The sequence below is a fragment of the Pelophylax lessonae genome, assembly GCF_965119305.1.
Source record: "Pelophylax lessonae genome assembly, chromosome: 9".
Lineage (NCBI taxonomy): Eukaryota > Metazoa > Chordata > Amphibia > Anura > Ranidae > Pelophylax > Pelophylax lessonae.
Genome location: NC_138776.1, coordinates 212933458 through 212956735, shown reverse-complemented (window position 1 = coordinate 212956735; position 23278 = coordinate 212933458). Strand labels below are relative to the sequence as shown.

Below are 23278 nucleotides of genomic sequence, written 5' to 3'. Positions count from 1 at the left end.
CGGAAACCTCGCTGGTGATCCGTATCTCGCTATGGGATCACCCCTCTCCAATGGACACTGTTATTCCTAAACCTATCTAAGTGATAAGTACCCCGCAGGGGATTCTTGCTACCAATCTCCTACTGTCATCTACTGCAATTACCAAGACTATCTATCTATCTATTCACTATCACCTGCATAAGACTGTTAGCTCTTGGGACTACCTTGAACTATCCTTGCACTAGGTTACTCTGTCTAAGTATACTCCATCTGTGTTCTCTTACCATCTGCACTATACTTGACATCAGAACCTATCTGCTTTACCATCACCTGCAACTCTCCTAATACTACTTCTAGTGCTCACCATACAATAGCCTGTCTCTCATCTATATCCTCATATACTCTATCCCTCCATTAAACATCTATTGATATATATATAGTATATAACAGGCTGTACACGGTGATGAAGTCCTGAGAGTTGGATATGTTGTTCAACAGATTCTCTACAAGGCTACTGAGTGTAATAATTCTGCAGCTGTAAATCCATCCACAAACAAAAACGCATGAACGTTACAGGATGATATTATCTATCAACACCTTTACCGTAGTTACATAGTTAGTCTAGTTAAAAAAAGACACAAGTCCATTCAACCATAAAAAGTGAAAGAAAAAAAAAAAATTATACAATCACATATACACAATCCTATACCCCCAGTTGATCCAGAGAAAGGCATGATCCAATTTGCTCCAGCAAGGGAAAAAAGTCCCTTCCTGATCTCCCAAGAGGCAATCAGATATTCCCTGGATCAACTTAACCTAAAAATGTTAGTATCCAGTTATATTATAAAATTACCAGCAGGAATAGATTGTTATACTCTGTTACCTTTGTTATGCCTCGTTGAGCTCCAGCAGTTGTGAATAACTCACTGGGAGCTTGATGTTTTCATTTACTTCCTATACATCCAATACAAGTTCTGGACTCCTGCATTTAGGCTTTACATGATTTTTTTGTGATACAAAATTGAAGGGTCTAAAATGTTTTGGTCACCTCAATACTTTTTTAAATTTATGGTGGGGTAATTTTGACATTCTAGGTACTTCTACCATACTGGTCCTCTCTTAATTGTTATTCCAATATCTTTAAAGTTTGGTTTAAAAAATCTTGAATACATTTTGTCCAGAAAAGTGAGATGCCATCGTGGTTTTGACATTCTCTACGGTCTTTCTTTTTTAAAAAAAATCAAGAGTATACAGAAACATCCCAGACTTGGTCATCTTCACTGCCTTGTACTTGTTGAGCATTTGCCTGGTCTTTTCTCTCAAGTATTTCCTTTTACTGATTTTATTCTTCCTTACAGCTTCTCTTTTTTGATTGTCAACCATGATATATTCTGTTGATCACAGAACTTTACTGTTTCTGTAGTATGCTGCTGCAGCTTCTGTATTAATGATCTTGATCCTGGTCCATAACTACTTGAGGTCCTATCCTTCACCTAAAATTTCCGCTGGCCTCCAACTTACTGGATTTCCAAACTACATCTGTACTTGTGGTTCTTTCAGTTATACGTTTAGATTCTATATCCATTGCTCTTCTGCCCCTTTACAGAGGGTCACTAACAGGGATCATATTAGAACTGCTCAAATATCATATAATGATTTTCCTGAACATTTTGGTGTCGATATGTATGATCTACAAATAACATTATTTGGAAAAACAGGCAACCATGTTTTATGATTTGTGGGACTTTAGTTGTGTAGCTGGCCTGAACACTGAATGTTTGCATTGTATGGGTTTGTTGGGTTTCCCTAAGACAGAACATTGTTTGATTCTGTATGCAGTTGGGGAGTGTTCTCTACTAGATAAAAAGAGAAGATGCAATGTTGTAGGCTTGGAAAATTTATATCATACATAGATAAGTTGCAGTTTAAGTTGTGGTAACCTATAGCAACTAACTGCGAGGTATTATCTGGCAACAAATGAGCTGTGTTTGAGGCTCTGAAAAGAAGTGTGCCATTTATTGTTGGAGAAGATATGAAGTATAACCGCAAATTGTAGCATTCATTTTTTTTTTTTGGTTTACGTGACCTAGTGGTGAGAGAGCCTGGTGCCTACATGGAAGGAAACTATGTGATCAGACTAGGAACTGGGAGGAGCCACTGCAATCTGCTGCTGCCTGAAAGATGAGTTGTTAAGTACTGGAATGCAGGGATCACCCAAACACTCATGGGTTCAGTTTGGGGAGGTTCAGTCAAATATAAAAAAAGCTTGGATGCTAAATCCGATCCTCACTTAAGTCCATGGGAGTCGAATCTGTAAAATCAGTTTTCTCCATCTTCAAGGCTAATAGGGAAAACGTAAATGGGGGACTGGGTACCTCCCCAGTTAACTTATACCAATGGTTTGGGTACGATTTTAAGGGGAACCTCAAGTGAAAAAATAATGCCCTTGGGCCACCAAATCCACAGCAGACCCTTAATCTGAGCACTCAGCCTGGCAGCCATGGCAGGCCATGCTGTCCCTCCCCCACCCTGAACCATACCATTCCACATGCCCTCAACAAGGGCTTCTTTTGGAGGGACTTATCAGAATCTGGAAGCCCCATTAACATAAATAAATAAACACACACGTTTTTGACAAGTATTTTATTAACCCCCCCAAACTAAAAATAAGCATCTTAATGCCAGCATTAATCATGATGAAAGAAAAACCATCCATATGCCGACCCACCCACTTCTGTCACTCCCCCGTGCTAATGACAGCTCTCTGCTGGTTGCCAGTGGTAGGATTTGAATTGTTCAAGGTGTTTGCAACAAATTCATGGTCACTTTAAAATGTGGTGTTGAAATGTTGTTTGAACAGGGACTTTTATGCTCCATCAGTGTGTAAATAGTTTGTAGATAGCCAGGGAGTGTTCTTTTTTCTTTTTGTTCATGCCGTCAACTGCATCGTGCACACTATTGTTAAAAAAAAAAAAAAAAAATCTAAAAAAATTGCATAAAAGAACTTTGTATGAAAGTTCATATGCGTTTTTAACACTAGGTAGTAACTAAGTTTCATTCAGGAATGGACATTTAAGAAATAACTAACATTGGTATTGCCTTAAAATTGATATTCATTGGAGTGCTATTCTTATGAGAATAAGGCTTCAGGAATTAGTTTTCTTGTTTGTTTTCTGTTTTCTTGCAGGTAATGCTATTACCAACACATTTGTAACTAGACGGACATAACATCTGTAGTGCACTTGAAAAATGATGACTATGCCTTCCCTATCAAACTGTGATAGGATGTTATTGATAGTGTAACATAAGTGTACCAATCACTGTATGACTGTTTAGGCCTTGTGACATCAATCCTTTGCTCTTTGTAATATGTAACTACAATCTTTTTGGATTTCATGTAAAATTTCACATACAGTTTGTAATCCATTCTTTTCCCTTTCACTCAGTTAACCCCTTCCCCATCTCTTTGTTAAATAGGATACCCAAATCTGAGCGGGGGGAGATTGCACAGACCCTGCCATAAGCTGGAGTGTCCCTAATTTAAATTCAAGGGTTTCAGCTAGGCTGTAGCCAGCCTGAGCTCTTGTTGTTTACTTCATCTGGGGTTTCCCTAATAGGACAGAGTAATAAGATAGATGTTGTGGGTTTATGAATTTTTTTGATCAATCATTGAGAGGTTTATGTCAGTGATGTATGGTGAGGAAGGAAATAAATATTCAGGGAGACCATTTAGAAGGGTCTGTTCCCATTAGACTTTCTCTGGAGACAAGGTAGCATTGGAAGGTCCTTTTCCTGCTGCCTGAGGTAAATATATCTCCACAGAGGTTCAGTTTATGCTTCTCAGGTCTGCTGCCTGGAGAAGGAAGCTGAAGATGAAGCATTCTACGTAGTCAATTGCTGGTCACAGCTTAAAGGTCCACAAATAGCCCATGACAAGGTCTGAAGATGATTAAAGGCAGCTGTCCATCTGGCCTACCAAATTTGCATTAGCCTGTAAGTGGTATTAAAAATACTAGCGCGCAGAGGACATTTTTGCTACTGTTTTTGGGTATCCTTTATCCCTAACACTCTTTTACCCAGACAACTAAGACAATACATTTTCAAAAGATTGATCAAGTGAAAACCTGTGTGTCAGTCACCATTAGTGGTCAGTGAGTGAGTGGGTGCAGGGCAAGTCACCAGCAGAAAGACTAGGTGGGTCTGCAAAATCAAGTAGCTCCTGAGGGGGCTATTTCTACCCTAGATTTAAAAAAAAAATATTTCCCTGCTATTAGAAGTATTTCCAGCCAGCAAAGATCTTGATTTTATTAGGAGTCCATAGCTTTCATGCACAGAAGATGGCAGTCCTGTAGGAGGAAAAGAAAGGAGCCAGTGTAATTATAGGTTATGCTGCTAGTGCATTTGCAGTTTGCTAAACTTTACAGCTGAAGTTTAGTTAACATTTTTTTTCCGCCATGAATGGTGTTTTATGTCTTGCTGGCAACTTTATATTACCCGTCACTGGAAGATCACAGCTGCAAGAATCCAACATTGGTGAAGGTGGGATTTCTACAACAGAAAGCAGCCAGCAGGTTGTAAAAATAATGTAGCCTACCTTGAAATTTAGCTTCAGTGAGACACGTGGCATTCACTTTCATTCACAATTTGTTATGTCTGAGGAGTAATTGGTAACCTCATGAAATCTGATGCTGGAGTCCATCATGAAGGCAGAACATTTGGTATTGCGGGAAGACTTGCTTGATTAGTTTCAGGCATGGCTTTTTGCTCTGCGTTCTGGCCTATATAAGTAGTAGGTAGGTCAGTGTACGGAGGTTGTTAGTAGGTAGATCAGTGTACAGAGGTCAGTAGTAGGTAGGGTAGGTTACAGAGGTCAGAAGTGAGTAGGGCAGTGTACAGAGGTCAGTAGTAGGTAGGTTAGTGTACAAAGGCCAGTAGTAGGTATTGCAGCATACAGAGGTCAGTAGTATGTAGGGCAGTGTACAGAGGTTAGTAGTAGTTAGGGCAGTGTGCAAAGGTGAATAGTAAGTAGGTCAGTGGACAGAGGTCAGTAGTTGGTAAGGCAGTGCACAGGGAAAAGTGAGGCAGTGGGCAGGACAGGGGGTCAGCAGAGCAATGTACAGGGGGCTCTGGAGGGCATTGTATGGGGGGGCTCAGGAAAGCATTGTATAGGGGGCTCAGGAAAGCATTGTATAGATCAGAAAGCCATGGTACAGGGGGCTCAGGAAGACCTGGTACAGGAGGGTCAAGAAGGCATGTTATGGGGGAGTCAAGGGACATGCCACTGGAGGCCTCAGAGGGGCACACCCCTGGGGGCCTTAGGGATGCACACCACTGGGAGTATCAGGGGGGCACACCACTATGTGTATCTAGAGGGAACACCACTCGGGGCATTGGGGTCACACTACTGGGGGCATTGTTCGGCACACTACTGAAGAGTTAGGAGGGCACACCACTGGGGGCTTAGGATGGCACAAAACTGTTGCCTCAAGTAGAGCAGTAAAGCTACTGTGGCAGATCTACAGTAACTGTTCTAGTGTTGACCAGCCAGCCCTTCTCTCTCGTCCATTCCCCATGATGTCATAAATCCAGTCCCTTGAACTGAAGAGGAGGGCTGGAGGAAATCAACAGAAAACACTATGGACGAGCTTGGGTGCCTTCAGACAAGAGCCCAAACCCGCCCGATATAAAGGTGGCTGAGTTTCTCCCCACAGCCGACTGGTAGACCGCCATCGGCGGGTTGACGGCCCCGGAATTCTAAGAGATGTGCTTTACCCCTGCCTCTGGTGTCTGCTATTTTCAAGAGATTTGAAATATTAAGTACTGCAATGACAGTTGATAATATCATTACAGTGCTGCTCATTCTTTTTCTCAGAGTCTGCTGAAGAGGCAGTTGTACCTGTGGACATCATTTAAGGATCTCTTTGCTCCCATTCATTCTGTCGCTCTATGCTTCCCTCAGCTCTCTTGCTACCTACTTTTTACCTTTTTTACCTTCTTGGCATATTGATGACTATTTAGGAGGTTTCCTTCGGGTACTGGATGGTTAAGTGCAAGCTTTAGGTTGCTGGTGTTACAGCTTTCACAAATTCATGTACTCCCCCAGAGATAGCTCTGACTGGCCCAGTGCTGTCACAGTAAACACGCATGTTACTTCTTACTTATAGTCAATAGAGTAGTCATAGAAGTAATAAGAACAGATTGACGGAGGAGGAAAAGAAAGGTAAGTATATGCAAACTTGTAAAAGAATGCCCATGGGGAGAGTCCCAGATGAATGGCCTCAATCACTCCTGGCCAGGGAAGTAGAGGACAGATGTAGCCTCAGGATTGCAGGAAGAAGCAACCCCAGCGGGGAAAGCAGAGAAGTCAGCTGCAGCTAAGAAGATCACTGACCATGGCCAAGCTTAAAATGCTGAACAAAAGCAACCACTACAAGCTCAGCATGGCAGAGGGTTACACAGTCTCCATGGCGACTATGTGTTTCAGAGCTCCACCCCTTTTTCAGCCTCCCAAGGCTACATCTGTCCTCCACTTCCTTCCTCGAGTGATCAAAGCCATTCCCAATGGGCATAAGCTTACCTCAGTTACCAGTTGCACTGCTATATGTTTAGCATCTTTGCATGAGGTGTTAAATGAGCTGCAGAGAGTCAACAAACATGGCTGAGGGGCCTCAGTTATAAGGAATGACCACAAAAATTATATTCTAATTTATTCTCCCCAGAAAAGAGGTGTTAAAAGCAGAAAAAACTCATTTTCACAATCAAAATTAATCATTTTTAATCCGTATGCTGCTAGCATTACTAAATAGAACATACTGTATATTTTATTTACTTGTTTTAAGCTCTTTTTTTTTTTACATTTCTTCAGTTGCTTCCTTGTTCCTTTCCTAGGACAAAATTATGTCATACATCCCATGAGTCTTCAGGAGGAGAGGAGGGGTGGAGGGGCTTTCTCAGCTAAGCACACTCTCCTGCCTGCTTGCCTGATCTAGGGCCAGATGGATTACAGGAAGTAAATGCTACATTAATTATCTGCCCTTACTCAAGATGGTCATGGCTAGAAATGCCAGGAGGGTGTTTTTCAAAGTGGTTTTGCAACAAAATTAAGCACAAAGACATAGATAGATGGTAATTTTGCTTTGAATGTTAAAAAATAAATAAATAGAGTTTTCAGTTTGTGGTTTTCAAATACAGTAACATAAACGCACACTCACACACAAACACACAGGTTGAACTTAGTCTTTATTCTAACGTATCAACTATGTAAATGTGGAACTTTTGTAAACAGAGGGATAAGTATTGGATAACTACCAGGATAATGTAGGGTCAATAAAAAAAATAAAAAATTATGTCATTAGAATCAATCCATGGGGGGCACAATCCCATGTGAGACAAGTGTCTCCAACTAACAAGCCGACCTCAATGCACTGTTTAATTGGCCAACTATGTGGCAAATGAGGTTTAATGTTGAGAAATGTAAAGTTATGCACTTGGGGGCTAAGAATATGCATGCATCATACATACTAGGGGGAGGATCTGGGTGTTCTGGTCGATCAAAGGCTGAATAATAGCATGCAATGCCAAGCTGCGGTTTTCAAAGCAAGCAAAGTCCTTTCTTGTATTAGAAGAGGCATGGACTCCAGAGAGAGAGATATATAATTTTGCCCCTGTACAAATCATTAGTAAGACCTAATCTCCAATATGCAGTTCAGTTTTCGGCACCAGTTCTCAAAAAGGATATCAGGGAACTGGAGAAAGTGCAGAGAAGGGCAACCAAACTGATTAGAGGCATGGAGGAGCTCAGCTATGAGGAAAGATTAAAGGAACTGAATTCATTCTCTCTTGAGAAGAGGATATTAAGGGGGAAATTATCAACATGTATAAATACATAAGGGGTCCATATAGTGAACTTGGTGTTGAGTGTTTAACTTTAAGGTTATCACAGAGGACAAGGGAGCACTCTTTACGTCTATAGGAAAAGAGATTTTGTCCCCAAATATGGAAAGGTTTCTTCACAGTAAGAGCTGTGAAAATGTGGAATAGATTCCCCCCAGAGGTGGATCTGGCGAGCTCAGTAGATTGCTTTAAAAAAGGCCTAAATTTTTTCCTAGGTGTACATAACATAACTGGATACTAATATTTATAGGTAAAGTTGATCCAGGGACTATCTGATTGCCTCTTGGTGATCAGGAAGGTTTTTTTTCCCCTGCTGTAGCAAATTGGATCATGCTTTGCTGGGGTTTTGTGCCTATTTCTGGATCAACTGTGGGTATAGGATTGTGTATATGGTATTGTATGATTGTGTATTCTTTTATGTTTTTTTTTGTTTTATATTGGTGGAGCTAGATGGTCTTTTTTCAACCTGACTAACCATGTAACTATGTAACACGTAAGATTATATGAGACACCCTCTTATCATGGGGAAGGACTCTCCACCTGGGGCATATACTTGGTCACACCCATGGCGGCCTTTGCCTACCATGGGATTGGCTAGAGGGGACAGTCCTTGGGGGGGGGGCATTGGGGTTATAAGGATGGGAGGAGCTAGCTGTAGGTTCTACTTCTAGGTAAATGCTTATATGTACACATGTTTATGGGCCATAGAAACAGGATGCTAAATCTGTCCCTTTATGTGTTTGGGGATGACATATATACCTTATAAATTTGCTTTCTTTTCTTTCTTTCTTTCTTTTTTTTTTTTGGTTATTTCCCTGATTCCCCTGGTATACAGTATGGGATTTAATATGTACATTCTCTGTAGTGACCCATGGAAGGCTTGGGAGTTTGCCAATATTCTCTCCCTATAGGATTTAGACTTCTAATTAAGTGTGTTAATGGAATTTGTTTGGTGCTCATGGTATTAGCTATCATAAGAGATGGGATGCCTATTAGTCTTTATTTACACTTGCTTAGACTGGGTGCTGGTCCCACCCTCTGTTAGTCTTTATGTGCACCCTCTCTCCACAGGTCGGGGGAAAAGAGGGTGGCTAGCTTCATCAACCACAGGATGAATCGCCTGTGTTAGTGGGAATTAAATGTGGGGTAGGGATGTGTCTTTTTGGCGTCTTTTTTTTTCTTCACCTCTGTCTAACTTAGGCCTCTTTCACATGGAGCGGACCATATTGCGATCCGCTCCGGAACTTTTTTTTTTTACGGACACGGATGACACTTGTGTCATCCGGTCCGTATGTCCGCATATCATCCCATCCATTTGCGGATGATATACGGATGATATACGGACATAATGTATGTCTATGGGCATTGCGGATGTCAGCGGATGTTACTGCTGACATCCGATTTTGCATCCTTTCCATTTTTTAAACGGAAGAAAAAATAGGGTTCTGTTCCGTTCCAAAAAACGGAACAGAACTGAAAGAACGCAATGGTCATCCGCTGACAACCGCAATCCCATTGACATGCATTATGTCCGTATAACACCCGCAAACGGATGGGGTGATATACGGACATACGGAACGCCCGTGTGAAAGAGGCCTTACTGTAATATTGTAATATTCTGTTTAGTATATTTGTATAATTTTGTTTTATTTATTTTTGTAAATGGATCTTGATTCATTGTTAATATTCACATGAAACACATAGACTGGGCTGGATATTAAATGTTTAGTTTTCTGTGCTTTTCACAAAAAAAAAAAACAAAAAACACTTGTTATCACTTACAAGAGGATCCGCTTAATGTTTTTTATTAAATTGGGGGATATTTTAATACATTGTATACAATATATATGTAATTCCTTTAATAAAAATCAATTTGTAACTATAATCATAGAATTATCCCTGGGGAACATATTTAAACTTGTAAGGGCTTTCAAAATGAAAGGTACAATGAAACATTGCAAAGCAACAATTTTTACCCACTTTACCTATTTATTTAAAAGGTTTCACCCAATGTACATCCCTCCCCCTCCACCCACACCATCATAAAACATCTTCACCAAAAGCAGCATCAACAAATATTACAGTATGCAAAATTTAATGAGAGAGATCACACTGCTGTAGTGCTGTCAAAGCTTAACTAGAGGTAGCAAATAGACAGGATGGTCAAAGCTTACATACAGTAGATCAAAATATAGGTTTATGTATAGGCAGGCTGGTTGTATTGATCGGCTTGCATACAACCAGCCTGTTGGAAAAATTTCAGTCACTACAGTTGGTGGTGCTGATCAGCGTATTCTGATAGTAGGGAAATCTCCCTTTCAGAATACAATAGCGCAGTGGCAGAGATTCCGCTGCCCACATTTGCAGATAGATATAACTATTACATAATAACATTTGGATAATATTACCACTATTAGCAAAAATGGATTTTGTATTTTGGGGGACTAAAAAAAAAAAAAAAACGATATTTGTATTATGAATTGGTAATTTATGTATACATGGGAGTTTCCAGTTGGCATCATCAGAGTCCCATATATTTGAGGTAGTTTTAACCGCTTGCCGACTGCGCACAGTATATTTACTGCGGCAGTCGGCCCCGGCCAGGCAGAGTGACGTAGGTCTACGTCGCTCGCCTGTCACTCCTTCCAGAGCCAATAGCGGGCGGGCGCGCGCCCGCTGAGGCGCGCGCCCGCCTCGGCTCGTTCACGGAGGAGTGCGGGAGTGTGACTGGCGGACCCGATGTCCGCCGGTCACACTACGATCGCCGGTACAGCTGGAGAAAGACAGAGCGGCTTGTGTAAACAAGCCGCCTGTCAGTTCTCCCTGTGTAAAAGTGAAGATCAAACAGTTCTACTATGTAGAACTGTTGATCTTTGTTTTTACACTAGTAGACCTGTCCCTGCACAGTTAGAAACACGCCCCTAGGACACACTTAACCCCTCCCTGTCCAATACTGTTAACCCCTTCCCTGCCAGTGTCATTTTTGCAGTAACAGTGCATATATATAGCACTGATTACTGCAGTAATGTCACTGGTACCCCCAAAAGTGTCAAAAATGTCAGTTGAGGGTCCGATCTGTCCGCCGCAATGTCGCAGTACCGCAAAAAAAATCGCAGATCGCCGCCATTACTCGTTAAAAAAAAAAACACCAAAAATGACAAAAATCTTTCCCTTTGTTAGTAAACGAGATAACTTTTGCGCAAACCCATCAAAATACGCTTTTTGCGATTTTTTTTTACCAAACATAGGTAGCGTAAAACAAATTGGCCGAAAATTTTAAAAAATTTTGATTTTTACATTTTTTTTGGGGGGAATTTCATATAAAAAAAAGTGAAAAATATTGTTGTTTTTGCAAAAATTACGCTCTTTTTTTGTTTATAGCGCGTGATCAAAAAATCGCACAGGTGATCAAATACCACCAAAAGAAAGCTCTGTTTGTGGGAAAAAAAGGACGTGAAATTCGTTTAGGTACATCGTCGCACGACCGCGTGATTGTCCGTTAAAGTCACGCAGTAAAAAATCGCAAAATAACCCCTGGTCTTTTAGCAGGAAAATCCTCCGGTGGTAAAGTGGTTAACCTTCCTAGCGGTATTCCCGAGTGTGACTCGGGGTAAGATTTTAGTGCCAAAAGCGGTAACCCCGAGTCACACTCGGGGTAGCGCTAGGAAGATCGCTGGATGCTGGAGGAGGTTTTACTTACCTTTTCTCCGGGATCCAGCGAAGACTGCCAGCGGTGTGCGGCGGCGGAGCTCTCTCCCGATCGTCTGCGAGCCCCGGCTTCCGTCTCCGGCGACGTGACGTCCGCCGGGGGGTGGAACCGGCGGCAAATTCGAATGTAAAATGCACCAAACACACTGATATCGTTCAAAATAAAATAAAATCACATTACATTACCCCCCAGTGCCCTTTCCTGCAGTTTTACTGTACTTTTTATGTAAATATATGTATATATATATATATATACATATATATACAGTATATATATATATATATACGTATATATATACACATATACATATATATATATATATATATATATATATATATATATATATATATATATATACACACACACACACATATTAAATATATATATATATATATATATATATATATACACACATATATATATATATATATATGTGTGTATATATATATATATATATATATATATATATATATACACGTAATTCTTGTGAATGAGCAGCCCAAACCAACTGTATACATTATATATATATATATATATATATATATATATATATATACACATATATATGTATATATATATATATATATATATATATATATATATATATATATATATACACGTAATTCTTGTGAATGAGCAGCCCAAACCAACTGTATACATTATATATATATATATATATATATATATATATATATATATATATATATATATATATATATATACGTATATATATATATAATATATATATAATATATGTATACATAATATATGTATACATACATATATATATATATATATATATATATATATATATAATATGTATAATAAATGTATACAGTTGGTTTGGGCTGCTCATTCACAAGAATTACATGCTTTCAGCACCTAAAATAATGGTACCGCTTTCAGCACCTAAAATCCAAAAGAATCATACCGCCAGGGAGGTTAAAGGGACTTACTATCAGAACAGTGTCATTTGTACTTTATTGAATTCCCCAGATCGCATCTTTACTGGAAAAGATAACAAATATAATTTATGTTAGATAGCTTATAGTTTGTGATACAAAGAAAATTTGTGCCTTCATTCACAAAATGTATGGCAAACAAAAGAATCTGAAATCCCCAATAGGCAGAGAAATAAATATTAAATAAAACAAAAATCACATATATAAAGTCTGAAATATTATAAATTATTCTGTTCTGTGGCTTCCAGATGCAGAATAAATGAATCCCATAGAGATCCATTATAGTAATAGGAATGGAATTTTTCAGAGATTTTCAAACAGAGGCATGTATGTTGGTGTCAAAAACACAGGGGCTCTTCATGCTGTTAAACATCTTGCTATAGGTGTACAAGCCCACATACTTGGTGCAGAAAAAAAGCTAAACAGGATCTCAGTCTAGCAACAGGAATGAAAATCCTTATTATAGTTTCAGCAGCTGGATAGATCTGCTGACTTTCACTTAAATTGGAAATAACAGATTTGAATAGATTTATCCTTCACACTCTGAGCCAATAAAATGTGATTCATTACATACACTCAACATTGCATACAGGGTATCTAAGCTCAGCATAGATTTCCACATTAAAATTACTTAGCTATATACTATTTTTTCTTCACGTGCTGTAAAAATCGGTTATTGAAATGCGATTTTTCCCCTATTGAATTTTTAGATGCTTAAATTGCTGAGAAGTAGCATGTATGTGTTATTTTGTGCACTGCAGAGACTTGTACTGATCCATAGTGGTTTATTCTAATAGCTGCAATTAACCCAAATTAAAAACTAATCCCACATAATTCCATTAAAAGGAAGATGGCATTACCCTTCTATAAATTATGTATGGTCTTACCAATACAGTTACATAATATTAAACCCAAACTGCAACCAGTGTTTTTTTTTTTTTGGTTATTTGAGTGTGGATGGGTTTAAAATTTCTTTATTAATTATTTAAAGTGTAACCCCACTTTTGTTGAGAAAAAAACATTCCCTTCTGGGTGATCTCTGTACATTGCAAAGATTGCAACAACCTTTGTTGCAGATTCCTACTTTTTGTTATTCTGAAGAAATCCCTGTTTGTTCCTCTGTGCCCCTGTGCTGAGTGGGTCTAATGGGAGTGGTTTCATAATTATCTATCAGCTGTGCACCTGCAAGGGCTCTGTGCACCTGCAGGAATTCTGCTGGATACAAGAAAGGTAAAGGAGACACAAGCGCACAGCCAACCCCGCTTTATACAGTTTTATTAAAAGACATCAAACGTAAAAAAAAAAAAGAAGCACTCAATCTCCTTTATGGCCCCTTCAAGTTCAGCATGGAGCTTGATCACTGCTCCTGTACCCTCTATGATGGAACCCCAACGATCTTCTTGCCGAGCCTCCAGCGTTGTCGGCCAAGTGCGCCTGCACTCGGGCCAGCCTGCACAGTAACTAACGCCCGTGCGCACCTACGGCCCGGCCGGAAGACCGATGATAGCGGGGATAGGAAATCTGCTGGGCCTGCAATCGCTTTGTTCCTATTGGGATTATCTCACCAAAAATTACATTTTTTGCAGCAGGGGAAGCCTGAATCTGACTTGTATCTCAGAGCAGACTTCTGGGAAAATCAGTGAGCCAATCACACAAGCAGGAAATTATGTTTTTGGGGCGTGTTCAGTATACATTCTGTGTACAGAACAACTCCAGGTAGCCATATTGCATTGCATTTTCAGAAAATTACTGTGGCTGTAGATTCAAAAGGAAAGGTCATTTTTAATACCATTCAATCACAATATGACTTATGTTGCAATTGTATACTCTATTTTATATTTTCTTTATTTGCTATTTCCCTCCCACAAAAGTGGAGTTACCTTTTAAAGACATCTTTAAAAAATGTGTTGAATGGGGAAGGATAATATTGTCTGTCTGATTTCTCTTGACTGTTGTGCTAATCAATATGACTGTAGATATGTAAATGGTTATATATACAAATCAACATACAGAATGTAAAGAAATACTGCAAACACTCAGCAAACATAGTGAATTATTATTTTGTTATAACATCAAAAGAACAAAAAATAGATAATTATGTCCAGAATATTTAACAAAATGAGAGATATCATGGGGGATTTGTACAGCTACAAAATTTCCCAAGCTTGTAATTAATGGATATATTATATTAACCTCTTTTCACCTGCAGTCCGTATATATATTAACATTCTCCAGAATGATATGTCATCCTGAGAATACTTTATTAAACATTCTCTACCTTGGGAGCCACTGGCTGACACTTTGTGTGGCTCTTAATCTGGGCTGTTACTGACAGCTCAGATCACCATTGATGATCAGAGTGGCTTCTGATCATGTAATTACTGTTAGATATGACATTTTTAGATTATTAAAAAAAAATAATAAATTAGAAAATTGAAAGCAAAACGTATTTTAGCATATCGTTGCTCATTTGCCAGCAAGTAATAGAAAAAGAGCCATGTCTTTATTAAATCAGTATACAAGATACCGTATATACTCAAGTATAAGCCGACCCGAGTATAAGCCGAGGCCCCTAATTTTACCGCAAAAAAATGGGAAAAATGATTGACTCGAGTATAAGCCTAGGGGGAGAATGCAGGGCGGCGGGCATGGTACAGGAGAAAGCAGGGTGGCGGGCATGGTTCAGGAGAATGCAGGGCTGTGGGCATAGTACAAGAGAGTGCGGGGCTGTGGGCATAGTACAGGAGATGCAGTGCTGCGGGCATGGTACAGGCGTACCATGCCCGCAGCAATGCATCCCTTGTAGTATTCCTACAGCCCCGCATAATGGCAGGTAGTGTGGCTGTGTTTCACTTACCTGTTCCAGAGGCGCCTTAAATTAAAAAATGGCGCCACCCGGCGCCGACACATAACTGTGCATGCCCTGCCGCCGTTCGGGAAAGCTCATATACGTTCAACTATTTCTGGGAATAGCCGAACATGTATGGCCTGTCCCAAGAGGCGGCGGCGCATGTGCGGTGACATGTTGGCGCCAGGCAGTGCCATTTTTTAATTAGAGCTGGCCGGGGCATTTTTTTTTTTGACTCGAGTATAAGCCGAGGGGGGTGGTTTCAACACAAAAAAATGTGCTGAAAAACTCGGCTTATACTTGAGCAAATGTTCTTTAGAAAATTATAAAAATTATTTAGGTCTACACATTAGTCATAGAGTTATAATCAAGTTAACAACACATATTAATGCTGCCTAATTAGGCCTGGACACCTAGGCATCAATTACCTCTGGTCACAAAAGGGTTAACGCTAAAGTACTCTTGTCATTGTACAAACTGCAAAGAAAAAACAATATTTCTTTTAACATATTTTCTAAAATTTTACAGGTTTGCAAGATAATCCTTGGTTGTGCGACTGCAGTCTTTACGAAATGGTTCATTTCCTCAACTTCCCATCCCCAGCTGTAGCATTCATAGAACCACGTCTGAAGTGTTATTCACCACGCAGCCTTGCAGGTGTACAATTTAGTCAAGTGGAACTGAGAAAGTGTCAAAGTCCTGTAATTCACACTTCCGTGGCAAAACTCAAGACGGTCATTGGTAGTACTGTTCTGCTACGGTGTGGTACTATGGGAATCCCAATACCTGAACTGAGCTGGAGAAGAGCTGATGGGAATCAAATTAATGGATCAGGTAGGATCACTAGAATTTTTTGTAATTGCCCTAAGCTTATATGGTTCATTTTTTTAAATTCTGACAATTAATGTCTCCTAACATGCAGGTTAAAGCTCAAATATGGCTATTTTTAATATTTTGAAAAAAAAAAAAAATGCCACTCAACAGTTTCTATAACAAAATGCATCTCTGGCTGCAATACATACCTTCAATCCAAAACTGCTGCCTGGGGTAAATTGTACTTTTTTTTCCCACCACTGAGAACATACTGTGAATGCAAGGCATCATGGGTAGCCGCTGTCTCTACATCATTACACTGTGATGTCCCCTCTGTGAGTGGGCTCATGATGCCATGCACTCACAGAGAGCAGCTGTTGTCTGAGTTGTTATAGACTACCCAACACCGGGAGAGAAAGAGGACCTTGCTTGTCCTGTGGCAGGCCTAAAGACATCTGAAAAAGGTAAGTATCCAAAATTTATACTGCTAGGAAGTCTGCAGTTGGGTTATAAATTTACCTTTAGGCTCCGTTCACATTAGGTCGATCCGACTTAGGGGGCGACCTGTGAAGTTGCGTGCAGCACGACTTCGCCACGACTTGCACGGACTTCACATAATGGAAGTCAATGCAAGTCGCCTCCAGGTCGCCCCGAAGTAGTACAGGACCCTTTTCTAAGTTGGAGCGACTTGTGTCGCTCCAATTAGAACGGCTCCTGTACTAGACTACAAGTCGTACCAGTGTGAATGCGGGCTGATTCCTATTTATATCCACCTTGGGTTTCCATTGCTTTTATTCCATGCTAAATTCATGACTCTTGCAGAGTAAACATGACAAGAATCCAAAATCCCTCTTGTAATTATTCAATAAATATTTTTCTGCTGAGGCCTTTTTTAGGACTATTTTGTTTTTGTGGAAAGGATCCATGTGCAGCTGAGAAGGTTCTGGCACTGGAGAACAGTTTTTCATTTATTTTCCTTTTTCTCTGGTGCTGCAACAAAGATGGAGTAGAGATTACATAAAAATGAAGCCAAAGCAGTGGTGGAACTACTTTTATAGCAACCCACATGGCTGCTATGGGGCCTGAACCAGGGCAGATCCTAGTAGGGCCCCAGGGATTAGAAGCTATGGGTCTGAATCACCATCTAGACCACAGTCAGTATGGACCTGCAGAAGCAGTGACAGCTCAGCTGATATTGCTGTCACGTGTAAACAGAGAGCTGGCAAAGGAATGCTTTAACCAATTGTTTTCTTAACATTAGAAGAAGTCATCAGTGAGAGCCTGACAAAGAAAGTGAGGTTGGAAGCCTTCATCTCTACCTGCTCTTTTTTTACATGTGACATCAGTGATCAGCTAAGCTGGGGGGCTGCCCTCTACAGCCAGCCATGGAGCTGCATCATGCAACCCCTTCTCATCCCACTTCCTTCTTTCCATTGCAAGAGATGCAATACACAAAAAGGAAGAGTGTAGATGTGAGCCTGAAATGCAGTTAAGTTAAAAGGTACCAACATCCAGCATAGATTCATGAAGAGGAAGGGGAAAAAGGGCCATTCCTTCCCATAGGAACAGTCCAGGGGAACGGGAAAAGTGAAACTTTTTTGGGATTTTTCCAGTACTGTCATAAAGTATTATATCACATGTAGAAGTATTTTTACAAAATTTTATTCAAAACAAATTTACATTAAAATTGAAACATTGGTCCAAAATACCATAAATAGATGAATGGCTGATTATTCGAACCAGGAAATACAGAGTAATTTCCAGGCATATATTCCTCAACATGTTTCACAGAGAAGGCCGCTTCTTCAGGAGGATATTGAAAATATGCGTAAGTCAGCCACCAAATTCTCTCACCGGCGGACATGGGAGACACATCAATAGTAGGTTAGTAATTATCCACAAGGGGGATATGAAAGGAGACTGGAGAGTGGAAACACTAGTTCCTATGAGATGGATTTATGTATGGCTATCCTAAACAGCTATTCAGGCAGTCAGTCACCAGATCCTCAAGTCAGTCTCTATTTCATGGCAACAAGTGTGGAGGTTCCACTGGATGAAAAAACAGCTCTGTATTTCCTGGTTCGAATAATCAGCCATTAATCTATTTATGATATTTTGTACCGATATTTCAATTTTAATGTAAATTTGTTTTGAATAAAATTTTGTAAAAATACTTCTACATGTGATATAATACTTTATGACGGTACTGGAAAAATCCAAAAAAAGTTTCACTTTTCCCGTTCCCCTGGACTGTTCCTATGGGGAGGAATGGCCCTTTTTCCCCTTCCTCTTTGTGAATCTATGCTGGGTGTTGGTACCTTTTAACTTAACTGCATTTCAGGCTCAAATCTACACTCTTCCTTTTTGTGTATTGCATCTCTTGCAATGGAAAGAAGGAAGTGGGGTGAGAAGGGGTTGCATGACGCAGCTCCATGGCTGGCTGTAGGTTGCAGCCCCCCAGCTTAGCTGATTTACGGTACCAGAAAAATCCAAAAAATTGTTTCCCTTTTTCCCTGTCCCCTAGACTGTTCCTATGAGGAGGAACGGCCCTTTTTCCCCTTCCCCTTTATGAATAAAAAGGAAGAGGCTGGATCTGTGCTATCTGTCCCTGTGTTGAATTTAAAGGAGTACTTCAGGCTTTCATGGTCCTGGAGTTTGGGAAGTAATTGAGTGATTGATGGAAAGGCTGTTGAGTGTGAATAAAGTGTACGAGGGGATTTGAAGTTCCTTGTAGGTGCTGTTGCACTCTGCCTGCTGAGCTGTAGGATAACACACACCTGACCCCTACACCCCTTGCCCTAGGATGTACGTTGAACAATCCTGACCCCTGCACACTATTCCCTTCACACTGTGACCTTGGTTATACAATACATATCCCTGGCCACTGCACATTGTATTTTCCTTATCACTGCAATGTAACAATAATACCACCATCCCATGTCCTTTGTCACGTGTCATGGGAATTACGGTGTTGCACAATGGTGTTTTTTTATGTTGGAAGCCCATTAAAATGTTATGGCACTGTGATTTTTATGCTCCTTCACCACTTCAATACAATGCCCTTTCACCCCCTTCCTGCCCAGGCCAATTTTCAGCTTTCAGCGCTGTCACACTTTGAATGCCAATTGTGCGGCCATGCTACACTGTACCCATATGAAACTTTTATTATTTTTTCACACAAATAGAGCTTTATTTTGGTGGTATTTAATCTCCGCTGGGTTATTTAAAAAAATTATTATTTATTATTTATTAAATTTATTATTATTTTAAAAATGAAAAAAGACAGGACATTTTGAGAAAAAAAAAGTTTTTCTTATTTTTAATCAGTAAATTTTGAAAATAAGTAATTTTTCTCCTTTACTGATGTGCGCTGATGAGGCAGCACTGATGGGCACTGATAGGCTGCACTGATGGGCACTGATGAGGTGGAACTTATGGGCACTGATGAGTAGGTACCAATATGCCACATTGATGGGCACTGATAGGTGGTACTGATGAGCACTGATAGGTGGCACTGATGAGCACTGATAGGCAGCACTGATGGATACTGAAAGGCGGCACTGATGGGCACTGAGAGGTGGCACTGATGTGCACTAATAGGCAGCACTGACGGGTGGCACTAATGGGCACTAACGGACAGCACTGATGAGCAGCACTGATGGTCACTGACGGGCAGCACTGATGGTCACTGATGGGCGGCACTGATGGACACTGATGGGCAGCACAGATGAGCAGGCACTGATGGGCACTGACTGGCAGCACTATGAGCACTGGTTATGGGCACTGATTGGGCACTGTTTTTTAACTTTTATGTAATCAGGGCACTGATCATCAGTGCCCTGATTACCTGTCCTAGACTTCCCTTTGAAGAGGAGCTGCTGATTGGCTTTCCTCACCACACACTCTGACAGTGTGAGGCAAGGAGAGCCGATAAACGGCACTTCCTCATTTACATGTGACCAGCTGTGATTGGGCACAGCCGATCACATGGGTAAAGAGCCACGTCATTGGCTCTTTACCAAGATCGGGTCGCGCCGTGTCCTAGCAACACGGCGCTGCCACGATTGGCACGCGAAAGAGGCCGTTCTGGCGCGCCGTCATATGACGTCGTCCCAGAAAGAGAGCCGCACCACTCTGCTGTCATTTGATGGTGGGCAGGCGGTAAGTGGTTAACTAAGCTTAATATGACTGTCATACATTTAAAATCATATAGGTCAGTAATTACCGTTTTACTGGGAAAAAAATTGTTAAATCTTAGATGCTCATATACAGTAGCTCACAAAAGTGAGTACACCCCTCACATTTTTGTAAATATTTTATTATATCTTTTCATGTGACAACACTGAAGAAATGACACTTTGCTACAATGTAAAGTAGTGAGTGTACAGCTTGTATAACAGTGTAAATTTGCTGTCCCCTCAAAATACCTTAACACACAGCCATAACTGTCTAGACTGCTAGCAAAAAAAATGAGTACACCCCTGAGTGAAAATGTCCAAATTGGATCCAATTAGGCATTTTCCCTCCCTGGTCTCATATGACTCAATAGTGTTACAAGGTTTCAGGTGTGAATGGGTAGCAGATGTGTTAAATTTGGAACAAAAAGAGGAATTTGGACTTTAAATGAGAGACATGACAAGGCTGGCAGGGATACAGTTTGCACATTTAATAATATAAAAGGATATGAAAACATGACATGTAACAGAATATAAAACACTCAAAGTTGCATAAGAGCTGATTAGTGGTACCCAAGACCAAATTGATAACCACCAACATAACAAAATTCCATGGGGTAATAGAGTAGTATACACTTAATAATAAAGTCATGACATCAACGGGCTCAATACGTTTCGTGGACCAAGCTTGCCACTTCATCAGGAGCAAGTATGTGATGCATATCTGCAATATATATATATATATATATATATATATATATATATATATATATATATATGTGTGTGTATAGAAAATTGCAAACATGATGAATAACAAATTGGAAAGGGAAGGGAGGGGGAGACAAAACACCCACATTCCCAAAATCACAAGTCAGCTCAGGTATTTGTGACAGTGGAGCAGGACCATGGGTATCCCCCCCCCCCCCCCCCGGGAGCTGAGGGAGCATGACACGGGAGGCTAAGGCGGAGCACGACACCCACAGGTGGAGTGTGGGTTAGAGATAATAAAATAAAAAAACTATTGTCTGTAGAAGCATGAAGGAACATCTGTGAAAGAATATAAAAAACAGTAAGTAAAGTGTATACTCAAATAAAATTAGTAGTGCTGCTTACATGGTGAAATAGTATGTAGAGATAAAGAATCCAAATGTAAGTATAGAGGAATTAAAATAAGTGAAGGATATGAAAGTAAAGCAAAGGCCAAACATAAAGGAAAGTGAAACTGAAACAAGGTTATTAATGCAAAATGAGTGATAAGGACCCAAGAGGATACCCCAAGTAGTAGAACCCAGAAATTAACATGAGAAAGAAAAGGAAACTGAAGAGAAAAGGGACAAGACAACCATCCTAAGGTGGTGGAAAAGAATCAAGGGGATAGTGAGAAATAGAGAATGATCACTAAGAAGAAGTGCCAAAAAACAGACACCCAACTCCAAACATGTGCGCCCCATGACCACCAGAAAACCACCAAGTATAGCACTCCCAGCGTCATGCCAGTGTGTTGGAAGGATCTCCAGAGTGGCTGTGAATAGGGTTGAGCGAACACCTAGATGTCCGTGTTCGACGGGTTCGGCCGAACTTTAAAAAAAAGTCCGGGTCCGTGTCCCGGACTTTTACCGAACTTTTCCCGGACACCGAACCCCATTGAAGTCAATGGGGACCCGAACTTTAAGGCACTAAAATGGCTCTAAAACACCAAAGGAAAGGGCTAGAGTGCTGCAAATGGCAGCAAAACGTAATTAAGAGCATGGCAAGTGCTCTGCAAACAAATGTGGATAGGGAAATAACTTAAAACAACAAAAAAAAAACAGAAAAATAAAACAATGTTCTTCTTCATCTCTGAAGGACGAGGCCCATATGGAGTAGGAGGGAGGTTGAGGTGGTGGTGGATGTGGCGGTGACATAGGCGTGCGCACAGGGTGTGCTGGGTGTGCCTGGGCACACCCTAATCACCTAGGGCACATAGCATTGCCAGTGAGGAGATGGGAAAGATCTCCCTGGGACCTGCTCTGCTCTATTTCTGCTTGCCTACAGGTACATGGCCCCGATACATTACTCTCCCTGCTGGCAAACACATGCATGTGTATTTCAACTTTGGGGTGCACACCTTAATGCAATAGGCTGCGCACACCTATGGGCGGTGTAGGTGGAAGCGGCGGTGGAGGAGGACCAGGGCCGGATTAACAGCATCATGGGCTTGGTGCTGAGGATTTTGAAGGGCCTTAAGGGCCGTGCCTTGCCATGCACCCAGAGGAGGAAGGGTGCAGCCATGCATGCCTAATTCAACATGGGATGCTGTCTCTGAAGCCCATAAACACATCCATGCATCGCCAACTGTCCCTCCTTGTCCGGCCTTCACGCTGTGTGGGGAGGTTCTGAGGGTGCTGCCTGGGGAAGCGAGCATAGAAGCCAGACTTCTGTGTTTACAAGTGACAGAAGAGCGGTAACAGTGAATATGGCCAACCCGGGGCCTATATAAAAGGTAGGGGCCTGGAGCTGCAGCTCCAATAGCCCCTACATTAATCTGGCCCTGAGGAGGAGGACGAGGTAGCCAACACTGCTTCTTTTCAAAAATTTTAAATGAGGGTACACCCCAAAAGAGTGAGAAAGAGCAAAAATGGAACAATGGGTGGGTAAGGTCGGTATCCATTGCTATTCTGCATAAGGTACGGAAAAGTCCCGTGGGATCCATGCCTGGTTCATTTTAATGAACGTGAGCTTGTCCACATTGTCTCTGGACAGGCGGCTGCGCTTGTCTGTTATAACGCCCCCAGCCGTGCTAAATACCCGTTCAGATAATACACTGGCTGCAGGGCACGCCAGCACCTCCAAGGCGTAAAGGGCAAGCTCAAGCCATGTGCCCAATTTGGAGACCCAGAAGTTGAAGGGGGCAGACCCG

The 23278-nt window shown here is 40.9% G+C and overlaps 1 protein-coding gene across 1 annotated transcript in view; it reads left to right on the top strand.

The window, feature by feature from the left end:
* Positions 1–23278, top strand: part of LRIT1 (leucine rich repeat, Ig-like and transmembrane domains 1) — a 59640-nt gene that overhangs the window by 18062 nt on the left and 18300 nt on the right. The window contains exon 3 of the mRNA XM_082266799.1: positions 15920–16225. Coding sequence (XP_082122925.1) covers positions 15920–16225 — 306 coding nt within the window. The remainder of the gene's footprint in view (positions 1–15919; positions 16226–23278) is intronic.